Source organism: Stegodyphus dumicola, chromosome 4 (assembly GCF_044657685.1).
Source record: "Stegodyphus dumicola isolate Sdum_Otavi_A_Nest chromosome 4, ASM4465768v1".
NCBI lineage: Eukaryota > Metazoa > Arthropoda > Arachnida > Araneae > Eresidae > Stegodyphus > Stegodyphus dumicola.
The window spans coordinates 48,334,901-48,349,086 of NC_140771.1; the positions used below are offsets into that span (position 1 = coordinate 48,334,901).

Here is a 14,186-nt window from a genome sequence, read left to right on the forward strand (position 1 = left end):
GAATTTCAGGAATCTTGGTGCTAGAAGAAAAAAATAAGGCTGAGATTGCATTGTTGAAAGTTGTACAGAAGGAATCATTTTTAGGACCAGATGATAAATGCTTGAAAATGATTCAGTGTTACATTGATTCTAATGGTAAGTTAAGACTCGAATCTTAATGTGAAAAGATACAAGAAATTTCCGATATCCGACAATACTACCCTGTAATCATCCAGTTAGAAGATTTTTGGATTCTTCAATGCAGGATGACAGTACGAAATGTAATTAGGATCTGCATAAGATGCAAATGATTTAATTTGTGGCCTAAACCGATCATCGAAGCTCATTTCCCAGAAGATTGGGTAAAGTCTCAGGAATTGATTACGCTGGTCCATTAATCCTAAGAAATGGCCAGAAAGCTTGGATTGTTATATTTACCTGTGCCATCTACCGAGCTGTATTTCTGGAGTTTACGTCTTTATCGACAGACCATTTTTTGAAAACTTTCACACGTTTCATCACTCAAAGGCGTTGACCTTCCATCTTTTACTTTGACAGTGGTTCTAATTTTTCAGGAGCTGAGAATTTGCTGAAGAAAATTGATTGGGACGTATTTCCCAATACAGTGGATCTCGAAACATCATTTGGAAATTTAATCCCCATTTCCCATCTGCCCCATGGTGGGGTGGGTTTTGGAAATGTTTGATACGTATAATATAAGGAATTCTACGAAAGGTTCTAGGAAGAGGTTCACTAAACTTAGAAGAAAGGAACACCGTTATTTGTGGCATTGAAGGTGTGATTAATCAGTGACCTTTAACCTATATTTCAGAAGATGTTGATGATTTTTAACTCCTTACCGCTTCTATGTTTTTGAATGACCTTAAGGAATCAGGAATCGCAGATCTTGATGTTTGTGATTCGTCATCTCTAAATAAAAGACATGTTTACTTACAACATGTCAAACAAGATTTATGAAAATGATTTCGTACTGAGTATTTGGGCAATTTAGGTCAATCTTCAAAATCTCCTAAAAATCAGAAACCCATCCTAATTGGTGATATTGTCCTGGTTTCTAGTGACTATGTCAAGAAAACTGAATGGGCCTCTGGCCAGGGTGATCGAACTTTATGCTTCTATAGATGGACAAGTTCGTCTGGTAAAAATAAAAAGTGGAGAATTTCTTTGCCCTATGCTCAGGTTTAATACCTCTTGAAGTGACTGATAAAAGTGGCCCTGTTATACCTGTAGCCAAACAGGCTTCCATTCCCAATGAACCAAGACTGTTGAAGATCGTCTTTCAGAGACTGCTTCTGGCAAGCCAGTAATAGCTCATAAGATAATTCCTTCTAAGCAAAAAAACTGTTAATGACTTTTTTCCAGAGAGACTGTTCCTGGGAAAAGAACCAGATATTAAATGTAGAATTAGGGTTTGAGATTTGAATTCGGTTTTTTGCATGCACACACATAACGGAGTAAACTGAAAGGAAAAGATTATGCAAGTTTCACCGTGTGCTCAAGGAGTTACGATGTAATGTATGTTCTTTTTGTTGGTTTTAAAAATTTTGAAAGAAAAATATGTCCAGTTTTGCTGTTTGTTATAACATTTCTGTGAAATTTGTGTGTAGATTAAATATAATAGAAAAGCTGATCCTGAACTCTTGGTGTTTTGCATTGTATAAACTGTTTCCTCGAACACTTTAGATAATCCGGAAATACACAACTGATGTTTCCCAATGATTCAGGTAACCACTGTTTTACTTACCTCTTATCTGAATACTTTCACCACAGAGAAAGTACATTAATATTGCCTAATAAGTATGAATTTTGTTTGTATAATGTCCAAGCACTGGAGAAAAATTTCTAGAAATTATCTTCTTCGCTGGCAGTAAATGCTCATTGGTCAAACAGGTCAAATTCAAATATAATTTTTTTCTGATTTTCAACTGTGGAAAACGTTTTTCACATAAAAATGTATTTCCAAACTAAGCAATTAATCTTAGTGCGGAAATTTATATGAGCTTATTTATTTTTTTGACAGAAGTAGGAATGAAAATTAATCTTTGAATAAGATTTATATAACATTGTAAATTAATTAGATTCATTTATAGATTTTCTGGTGCTTTATTTATGTTAATTTTAAATGGTAATGAAAATAATGTAAACTCGGACTAATAACTAAAATCTTGGAAATCTTTCAAATAAATACATAATTGAAATGCATTCACAAAATGTTCAGCTATAAATGTATTCCCAAATAGAGCACTTAGTGCAAAAATTCATAATTGAGCATACATATGCTATTTTGGCAAATATGAGTGAAATTAATCAAATCTGTATCTTCAAATTTTTGAATAAGATTTATATTCTATTATAAATTAATTACCTCAAATTATATATATTAAGGCATGTTATACATGTAAGATTTAATGGTGATGAAAATAATATAAATTCGAATTGCAAATAATTAAAATTGTGAAATCTTTGCAACAAGTACATAATTGAAATGTATTTACAAGTTTCATAAAATTGCTGCAAATGCCGGATGCAGCATGCGGTCCACCAGTTTGAGACTACTGCTTTAACCTATTCTAATTAAATTTTATTTCCGATTACTAAAATTAGGCTTGTTGCCCCCTTTTTTGTTTTGTTTCCAAATTATACATTTTCCTCTGTGTAGAAACTTGTGCTTTATAACAATTACATAACTTTCATTACAAATTATTAGTTACTTTCTCAAATTTTAGGTAATTTACATATAAAATTTTTTCTAATTACATTATCTCATCCATCATTATATTTAAATTCAATTACTTTTGTTTTTTTAACCATTTCCATCTTATAAAAACATGTTTAGTTCTCCTGTATTATTATTATTTTTTGCGAAAGGTGGTTTTTTCCATCCAATTTTTAAAAAAATTAATTCAGAATTTTAGTTTTATAATTTTCTTCTTCAAAGGTTAATGTACTATTAATTTTGAGCTACGTCGGGGAGATTCTATCTTAAATTCAAATTTTTGTAAAATTTTAATTACTTATTGGCTTTTTAATAATTTTGTTAAATTTAATTAATATTAATTTCTTTAAATTCCTTCCTTTGTTTTCATTCTGATTTATTTTTTAATGAATTAGTTTCAATACTTATGCAGGTATAATTCAGAAACGTGTCTCTGTTGAAGAATTTTTGGCTGCTTTTTGAAAAAGACCAAAGAATTTTTAACTATTAATTACTTAATTGTGTATTTATTTTGTTATAACATTTTATTGTTAATGGAAATGACAATTCTGTTTGCTGACTAGAAAGTAAGGTATTATACAAATTTTTTATCTGTGTATTCAAGCATGAGTGATATAATATTAAAATTAAAGCAAAACATTGTAATAATGATTTGTGAGACCATAGAAACCAGTTGATGTATGCCTTTTAATGCACCATCTACCAGCCCTGAAAATTCTCTTTGAAGGGTGCAATGTTCTTTGTATTTTCAAGCATCCATGAATTCAGCCGTTACCTTTGCTATAACCCGTCAAAATTTGTTCGTTACAGTACTTGCAAGGGAAATGAAAAATTACAATATCATGGTTCATTTAAGGTTTCATGATGTAAAATATATATATATATATATGGGGCAGTGATAGGTATTTATTTTTTTTTAATTATATTTTCATTGTGATTTGCAAATGCTTGATAATGTTTTATATCAGCAAGTTATGTTACTCATGTGTAATTTTCTTTTCTAGGTATCTTTAGAGATGCCAGAAATGAAAAAAGCCAATGAATATTACACAACTGAAGAATTGGTCAGTATCTAATTTATAGGAATATACTGATTTTAGTGTTTCCATAATAATTCTTGAATGTATATGAAACGAAAGTATAAAATATTTGTTTTTCCACACTGTGAATTAAAATAATTTCTATTTCTATAAAAGATATTTTGTTTTTCTGATTTCTGATTAAGATAATCCTTTAAAACTGTGCATAATTATAATTTAATATGCATATTTTTTAAAGTACACAATTATGGATAAAAATAAAATGTAATTTTAAATCGCACATGTTTGCTATTGAAAGATTTCCAAAAATTTATTTATACGTACTTAATATAAATCAACAGAAATGATGCGTATTATTGTAATTTAACAGGGTTGTCACGCTACCTGGAAAACCGAAAAAAGTCAGGGAAATCCAGGGAAAAGTCAAGGAATTTAAATATATTGGTCAAAATCTGGAGTTGATGAATTTCATACAGTGATCTCCAGAAAGCGAGTCCTGCACCGATGTTGGAAGCGATCATTTTCTCAGTGAATGATGTATAGCGTGAGCGTAATTCGGTTATAGCTGGCCTAGGGCCAATTTTTGCAGCTCCAATTAAATTGTCTTTTAGAAAGGCAAAGTAAATTTCCAGTAACTTCAAGAATCAATAGACTCTCATGCGCATGTGCAGTACATGTTGAAGTAAAGAAAATGCGTATTCTGGTATAAAACAAAATTGGTTTAATCCTAGCACATGGTACCGTGGAAAGTTAGAATAGCCTCCATGTATTCTGTTATAACCTCCACATTATGGATTTAGTACACACAGAATTTGGTACACATTGCAGATTGGTACACATGGGATTTGGTGACACTGTGATGAGCAGTAAACAGGCCATTTTGGTGTTGACAACAATTTTCAAAATCGTGCCAAGGCCGTAGCGTATACTAGAATTTTATCGCAAAATCTTTTAAACCTTTTCTTTTTAATAAATGCCTTATTTGTCATTTTGCAGTAAAATAAAAACATAGTAATTAGTCGCCTAGGCTAACTATTTTATATTCACCAAAATATCGTTGATTATTCCAATTCAATTTTTAAGTAATTATCTTTAATGTTATTCATATCACTTAATGTTGCTTCTTCCCCTCCCCAAATTTCTTTATTATTAGTAGTAAATAATACTTTCAAATTTCAGGAAATTTTCTCTGCCGTAATCCTGAAACTAATTCTAGCAGTATGATGACATACCATCACTGAATTTAATGCACATATTTTTTGCTTATGTATGCTGCTAAATAAATATAAAGTACCTGAATTTATTTAAAAATATCATTAAATAGATTTCTTTCATTCATTTAGCTGCAAAATGTCAGAAAAAAAAAACACATTTTTTAATCCAGATTGGGCAGATTCTAATCTCAATCTTCTGTGGAGAAAACAACTCTTATTATAATTATAATAGTAACGCTTTAGAGATTATATATAGTGTATATGTATATGAGACATATGTAATTGGCAAATGTTTTTGTTTTGAAGTGATACCATAATCAATTTACCTTTTAGCACAGTCAACATGCATTACGCGGATAGACTGGAATTTTCTTAAAACACTCCTGGAAAACCTGGAAAAGTCAGGGAATTTCATTCTCTTGTTTGAGTGGCAACCCTGATTTAATTTAGAGCTGTTAGAATCACCTAGGTAGAATGAAAAATACTGAATCTTTAAATTATGTTAGTGTAAATTAAAAGTTATCCATAAAAATTGTACAGTATGTTAATTTATAACTCAAAAATCGGTTTCACATAAAATTTTGACTGCAATGAGATTTCTAGAACATATACAGTATATCGGTTTAATTTACTATCCTTTTCCTCTTAAAAGCATTGAAATCCTTAACTTGTAAACTTATCTGCTAAGTATGTTTATATAAAGTAATAAATTGAATATATATTTAATTTGACAGATGTCTGATCTGTGAAGTTATTTCAAATGTGTTTAGTAGTGCTTATTGCAAACATTTAATTAAGCATTTATAGTAGAATTCAGAAAATAAATTGAAACAAAATGCTAGGACTGCTTTTATATTTTGTAATGATTAATTTTTATCAGTTATTTTTTCTGCTACTCTTAAAATGTTACCAATTTATTTATAAATTGATAACATTTACAAATATAACAACAACAGGAACAAATATTCAAGACAATAATAGCTGCTGCAGATAATTATTATTTAATCATCTACATAATTAATATACCTATTCTTAAAACCTTACACCACTTTGTCATGTGATATTGCAAAAATGTTTTTCTTATATTTTCTAAGGATCTAGAAATTGCCAGATCATTTGAGGTTATTAGCATAAATAATAATAAAGTATTATGTAAAGTAGGTAAAAGCTATATAATAATAAAAAAAAAAAGTTAGGAGGGTTACAATGGGGCCTGCCGACTCGAATTAAAACTCCTGAAAAAGGTTACATAAATCCATGCATAATAGGCATAATCGTATTAGCCAGTACTGCTAATACAGTGGTTCTCAACCAAGGGGAATTCCCCTCTTAAAATGAATTTCAGGAGGAGAATGAGGTCAGCCGTTTATTTTTACCTGCTAAACATTTGGTTTTAGCTTATGAATCAAAAAAATTCTTTTGTTCAAGTTTTGATATTTATCAATATTTTCTTTTCCTTGTTTAATTTATAAAACACATTAAAAGTAATTTAAATTTAAATAAATGTATATGCATTTTTCATATTTTGGAAAGGAAAAGGGAATGATTGTCTAGCCTGGATAATTGATGTATGGGACAAAAAAGGTTGAGAACCACTGCGCTAATGCATCATCAATAATGGTTGCTCTGGGTTCATCTAGAAAGGTGTAATTATTTATTTATTGAATAAGGGTAGCACCACTAAAACACAATTTAAAATCTGAATGTACAATAAAATGGCAAAGAAATGAAAACATTTGAAAATAAATAAATAAAAAATCTGAAGGCTTTCAAATTTAATATCATGCCCAAAGGGGTGTTTTTTTAACGTTTTTGTGATACCTTTATTTATTAAATATCATGTTATTTGCACTTAAATCATAAAATTCAATTCAACAGCAATATCACAAAATATTTAAAAGAGCATATCTTCAGAATTTCCAATACACAGTATCGTGCGCTGGGGATAAAAATGTTTTTCCCCCATACAGTGTTGCCATTGCTCGCTTTGAAATCGCTGAGTTTCATAACCAAAAACTCACATGCTTTAGAAAATATTAATAAGAAAATAATAAAATTCCAAATTGGGGTTTCCAAATGCCCATATTCGGGTGGAGATGTACATTATTCAAAATTTGGTGGCTCTAGGTACCGTTGTTTTATCACAATGCGAGAAACATATATACGTTTATGCAGATTCTTCATTATTTAATTTTTTAAGTATAATACAGGGCTCTAATATTTGATGGCAACAATTTAAAAAAATGATTCTCCGTTTATAGTGAATTAATGCAAAATGCCAAAACAAAATTAATAGTCCTTCTGGGCAAATTGCCCCTTTGGGATAAAAGAATTATTGCTACCATCTAAAAAATAAATAAATGACTAAATATAGATTACATCATTACCAAACAATCTTATTTCAACATTAGCTTGAAACTTAAAAGTGCACATATTTGGATAGCAACACTGTTTGTTAACTCTTCTTTATGTAAAATTCATAAGGTGTTTGTTTGTCTCATGTTAATTTTTACTGCATTTTGCATCATCTTTGCTATATTTACTGAAGACTGAAACAGAAGCAATTCAGATGTGTTATATTTTCCCAAAGAATTGTGAGTGTTCCATTTCTCATACAGTAAATTTATATGTAACAGAAATGTATGCTAGCAAGGTAGTGTCAACTAAACTTCCAACAAAGTGTTAAAATAAGAACTGGGACTTGGTTGATAGAGAGATTATTTGAGATTGCATGTTTTGTTCTCAAAGTCAATCCAGTCAAAATCCTGTTTTTCTTCGGACAAATAACAGATAAACAAGAGCTATATTTTGAAATATTTGAAATAAAATAAGCCTTAGCCACTTCTTTTGTCCTTATCAATTCTTAAAAAGCCACATAATTGATGTTGTTATTGTAGTGAGCATATAATCAGGGAGCAGAGCACAAAAATTATGATAAACAATTCTTATTGGAAGAAATAATTTGGAATAATATAAGTGCTCTATTATTTTTAAATGTACATGCATTGCTATCATCTATATCAAATGTTTAAAAATTACTTCCCATTGGGCATATGTTATTTTGTCCTTGTTTCCTTTTATCTTTTGCTTTGGTGATACAATAGGTGCTTCCTGAATCTCCAGGTGCAGTTCAAAAAGCCAAAGAAGAAGAAAAAACTGCGCAAGCCCTCCATATTGAAAGCAGACGATCTTCTAGGAGATGTGATGGATGATGGAGAAAGTGATTTGGGTTCAAGGTCAGTTGAAATTTTTTATTTTCAGAAATGACTCTTATTCTGCGATTCTAAAATAAATGTTATATGTTTGTGTGTTTGAAACATATAATGAAGAGTATTATATAATTTAACAATGAGAAGCAGTTTTCAAATGCAGTCATCTCTCAATTAACTGGGATAATCCACAATTAACTCAAAATTACTGTTGATCCAAGAGCAATTTGATAAAATGGGGGGGAATAAGAGAGGAAGAATAAACTCATTTATTTATGCACATTAAAGTAATATTCAAAAAGATGGAAGAAACAACGTCATAAAATGATGCTATAAATGGCACGTTCTGCTTTTGCTTTTCAGCATAGTATAAGATTAGCCTGAATAATCCCATTAAGTTCAAATTTACTTTAAAAAAAAAAAAAAAAAAAAAAAAAAAAAAAAAAAAAAAGCTTCTGGCAGACATTGTCTGCTTTTACTATTGCTTTCTCAATATTTTTCTTTTTGTATTTTTAGTTCATTTTGTTTAACACATTGATTTGTGATGACAATTTTTCCATTGTTTTGCAATATATAAATTTTTTTAAGAGAGCCCAGCTAACCTTGTAATGGTCATCAACAAGCTCAGCTTGCATTCCAGTTATGCATGGTAGTGGGCATAAATGAACATTGTTTGCATTACAAGTTTCTACTTAAACGGTAATGAACGAGTCTTACTAGCAAATCTCGCAATCGTCAAAGGGTTAATCTGTTATAGCCTGTATTAATTCTATATAAATTTTAGATGTTACTCTTACTCTTATGATATTATATAGTAAATAACTTGTTATGTTACATCATAGGAATAATGCCAATACATGTTGATCAGTGACATTATTGAATCATGCATCTTGATCTCCCTGACCAATATTTCCCATAATATTTCAGCTTTGTAACCCACAAGCATATAGATTCTCTAATAAAAGGAAAGAAGATATTTTATTTAGAAGAAAATAATCAGATAATAATATGATCTATAATTTAATAAATATGTATGACCATATAGCAAAACAAAAGATCTTTATAACCTGCCAAAATTATCTCACAATTTACACTTGGAGAGCATCTATTAAATAATGAAATTATGTATGTTGCACATCAGCAGCTTAGCTTCGATTTTTTTTAAAGTAAGAAGGTTTTTGTAAGCATGTTTATTATTATTTTTTAATTTATTTATTTACTTATTTATTTTTTATTTTTAATAAAGCAGTTCAATACATTTGGAGTTACTGTGGTATTAACTGTTCTCAATTTTGTCACTGTGGGTTAGAAAATGGTTTTCTTTCTTCATATTTAATGCAAAAGTATTCAAAACAAAAGAATTCATGTTTCTTTCATGTAACTGATAAATATTTTTTTATATTGCTTAAAACTTTTTATTTTTAAGTATATTTTGTTCAATCCAGGGATTACCATATCCATATTTTACAAACTGATTTTCCCCCTCCCTTTTTGTCATGCCTTCTAGTCATGTCTTTTTAAAATTATGTTGCTTAAGTATCTCTTCTGTAGGAAAATGAGAAGACAAAGGATTTCTGAACCAGAAGAGACAGTTCAAGAAACAAGAACTGAAATACCATTCCTTGAAGGTAAGAATGTTGTAATATTCATATTGTTGTATGTACAATGCTTAGAATAGAACTGCATTTGAATAAATATTTTTTCTTATCTTAAAATGTGGCGCATAAGTGGCAGATAGCCTTAAAAAATGACGATTCGTATTTTTTGACTACAGTTAAAAAAAATTGTTATATTTTAGCATTATTTTTAAATCTATGTTTTAGTTATATTGAATCTATTATTTATTTGGTAATTCTGTTTTTTGACCAAGCATTTTAAATATGTTTTTCTACAATTGTTGTGCTTTTATGTATAGTGAAACATTGATTCATGAAGACTTCATCAGCCCAACTGTTCATAAACCAAAAAAATTTTACCCCTAGAAATTAATGTAAAATATATTAATTCATTCCTGGAGCACTGATGATCATTTATATGAACTTAATAATGGTACTTTGTATGCAGCTTCATTACTTAAAACCATTGAAATCATTAAATATAAAACAAAAAAACTGAATGCATTATTAGATAGATAAAACAGATAAAAACTTAATTTAATTATGCTGTATCCGTATGAAGGAGAGTGGATGGCATAAGTGGGAAATGACAAGATAAGATGCTATTGTTTAGATGAGATGTTTACTTTCATAAAATGTAAGGTAACTGTACTTGGTGGTTTCTTCTTTTATCTTTTCTTTTTCTCTGCTTGAGACTCAGTGTACTTCTTTCTAATGTGATTTGTTGTTATTTTTGTTTTAAAATTTTTCTGAACTGAAATATGGCATTATTATTAAAAATGTTCATGCTGTAGCCTGCACTTGCTTTACTGGGATGATATTATTTTGTGAAAAATTACACCAATCTTCGATAAAGTGTGTTATCGAATCCTGAAAGTAAGAAAAGGCATCAAAAACTCCAAATTTTAAGGTTTAAATGCACACAAACACATTTTTTGGCTCTTGAGTCCAGCTCACACTGTTCACAGATTCTTTTGACTAAGGGTTTTCTTGTGCAAACATTTTCTGAGGAGCTCAGGGTTTGCTAAATGTTGGCTTGATGACTTCCATTATTGGAAGAGGAACAAGCATATGTTTCACCTTTGCCTGGGCACGATGAAACTCTCCTTCCAGATTCCAACTATACTGGGTCTATGATTTGGATTTTCATTGCTCAACTGCAGATGAAAATATTCAGCATGTTTCTTCTAATGGCTAAACCATAAAATGTCTGGATCTGCATAATATTGTCAGTTAGCCTGTTTTTCTACCTTAATGACTTTCCATCACTAAGGTTTTTTTTTTTTTTTTTTTTTTTTTTTTACATTAGCGTTTTGAACACTTTTGAGTCACTATCACCAAGATATTTGACATAGCAAGCATCATACAATGTTTGAGATCGGTTGAAAATGTCTTTGATATCATTGACCTCCATTCCGCCACTTGCTCCACTGTAATTAGCCACACATGCAAACAAGTGAAGTGACTTTTAGGGAGGGGGCAAATACAAAATTTAAGCATAATTTATATGTCTATCACTTTACCTGTATGAACACTTGTCGCTGTAGCAACACTATTATGTGATAGATGGCCACGCTTCTGCATTTGCCATCAAAGGTAACACACAGATCTCTGTTATTATCATTATTTGATATGCATTCTTCATTTGTTGTGTGCATACAATTTCTGATGCAACAGTCAAAACATAAATGTACTGGGAAAATTTTCTAGGTGGAGGTGGTAAATTCATCACTCCATGCAAAATTCTGCCAGCTGTTTGACCTTTCCCAGTACTATGAAGAGCATCACAATCTCATGTTTAAATCAAGCACATTTACTTTTGATTTGGTGATTTCTAATTTATCAATATTGAAAAATTTGAAAGAGTTTCAGTATTGAAAAATTCTAAAGGCTTTCTATAATTTGTGCAAAATAGTGTTCAACTTGTCACTTTCAGTAACCACAGTTTCACCTGTCTCAGCACTAGTCTCAGTGTCACTAACAACTGGTTTTCCAACATTTTAATGCTTTTTGAACAAGTGCTTACTTTTTTTCATTCTAAATTAACTGTATAAAAGCAATAAAATATCACTTAACTAGCAGCAGTCTAAGTGTATGAGCCAAGATATGAGTGAAATTCAGCAAAAAGAATGCACAAGCAGCAGTAAAAACTGCTAAAATTCATAAAAAGAGTTGCAGTTAACTGTTGCCAATTTTTCAAGCATAAAGAAGTAGAAAATTTTCAGCTACGTTAATAATCTATGTACAGCATTAACTGAGCAGCTATTTGGAAAGAGAGGTTTGTTAACATTAGCCAGATGTTTAAATGGTGTATAAGCTGTGAACTGCTTTGAGAAAGAATGATAAATTCCAGTACTTCTACCATTTTGATAAATAAGTGTGGCACATCTTGGGAAAGATAAAAGTTTAAGCTATTAGTTAACATTAGCCAGCTATTTAAATGGTGTATAAGCTCTGAAGTGCTTTAAAAAAGAATGACAAATTCCAATATTTCTACTCTTTTGATGAATAAGTGTGACACATCTTTGAAGAGATAAAAATTTAATCTTTTAAAAACAAAAAATTTGTACTTTTACCCAAATTTGTGGGCTAATTCGAAATGGACTGCTTGGTGTAAAGTGGAAGTAAATAAAATGATCCAAGTTTTGCCTTTCGATTTTAGGTAGAGATGACTAACATAATCTATACCAGATACATAGAAAACTTGATTTTTCTCAAGTTGAGTCCAGCTGTAGTGGAGCCTAGAACGTCTGTCTCGTGTCTGAGTAACATAAAATGCAACTTAAATTGCTGATAATTAGATTTGTACTAAAACATGCATTATAACTACATAAAGAAAATAAAATAGATCACTTAATAAATAGCATATAATATAACTTCTTATTTTTAGTAATTATTCTGAATAAAAAATATCACATCTTTAAGTAGGACAGTTTTGAGATTAAGCTAGCCATACTAATACCAGAGAATTTTTAAAGAATTGTTGTTCCCCGTAGAAATTCTTAAGGATAAGGCTAAAATATCAGTTACTGTATGAAAAAAGTATGTCCAAATGCAGAGAAAGGTTAAATTAAGTGTTTGTTATTTGTCAGACCTTTTAGAAAATAAGAAACTAGCACTAGAAAAGCTGTTATATTTTAAAGTCTTTTCTGTAACTATATTCTTATTTTCTTGTAGATTTATTTAATGATATGAGGTAAAAATACATCACTCAAAAGTTTAAAATTCTTATTTCAGTACATCAGTTAAAGAAATCAATCAGTAATTATGCTGTTAAAAAATCTTGCATCATAAATCAAGTTTATTAGAATAATAAAAAAGGCAACAAACAATTCATAACATGTATTATTCAGTATGCAAGTTATGGCAATTATGTATTAGTATAAGCCACCAATTACAGTAGAATAAACTTTAACATTCCTGCAGAATTACATTACTCTGCTGCAAAATTGCTAAAGGTATTGATTGTTTTGAATGTGTCCTTAAAGTGAACAGTGTAAAATTTCTTCAAGAGTGAAAGAAACAAAAACCTACTTGTTACCAAGTTTCTCAATATATATATAGTAGGAGCTTCCATTATTTCTGATTAAAGACTCAAAAATGTTATTTAATTAACTACTAGTGGGCTAAGTTCCTGGTAGTTTGTTCAATGGCATGCTTATGGTCATTCCACTGATACCAGCATACTGATTGTCCAGTTATGTTCCTTAACAAATTTTCCTGTGCAGACTGGCCTGTCAGGGCTGGTTCAACAAATGTTGGGAGAGAGCTGTTATAAAACATTGCCTAGTGTAGGTAGACAGACATAGCTTAAGATTAATTTCTATTTTTATTAACTAATAAAAATTTCTAATTTACTACATTCAGTTTTGATAAATGTATTTTAGTGTTTTCATAATTTAGCTACCTTTTTTTTTAATAGAAGAAAAAATGGATGATGCTTCAGATGTAGTTATAGATGAAGATTTAGCTGAAAAAGAGTTGAGCAATGCCTTGAATAAAGCTAGAAAACTTAAGGAAAGAAAGGTTATGTCAACTGCACCTGAAAAGGTATTGCTTTGTATTTTCTTAAAGTTTTTCATGAAATTTAAGTATTACTTTTTTGCAAAATTGTTTTATGAATTAAGTGTATTTTAAGGTTAGTTTTAAATGCGCAAGATGAGAATTTATATAAACCACTAAAGTCCTTATGCAATCTTTATTTTTTCCAGCTGTTGATTGTAAACTCATACTTTCAGTTTCAAAAAATGCTATAATAATGCAGAGAATTTTTTTTTTCCAAGTTTGTAAAAGCTGTGAAGTATAATTTTTTAATACCATTCCTCAGTCCCTGTTAGACATTTAGAATTTTTTTTTCCCCCTCAATATAAGAAATAAAATGCAGAAGTCTT

The 14,186-nt window shown here is 29.8% G+C and overlaps 1 protein-coding gene across 1 annotated transcript in view; it reads left to right on the plus strand.

Annotated features, from left to right (window-relative positions):
- The window catches only part of LOC118202097 (U4/U6.U5 tri-snRNP-associated protein 1), a 102,632-nt gene that overhangs the window by 53,964 nt on the left and 34,482 nt on the right, over nucleotides 1-14,186 (plus strand). Inside the window, exons 11-14 of the mRNA XM_035374251.2 lie at nucleotides 3,721-3,780; nucleotides 8,094-8,206; nucleotides 9,731-9,807; nucleotides 13,718-13,845. Coding sequence (XP_035230142.2) covers nucleotides 3,721-3,780; nucleotides 8,094-8,206; nucleotides 9,731-9,807; nucleotides 13,718-13,845 — 378 coding nt within the window. The remainder of the gene's footprint in view (nucleotides 1-3,720; nucleotides 3,781-8,093; nucleotides 8,207-9,730; nucleotides 9,808-13,717; nucleotides 13,846-14,186) is intronic.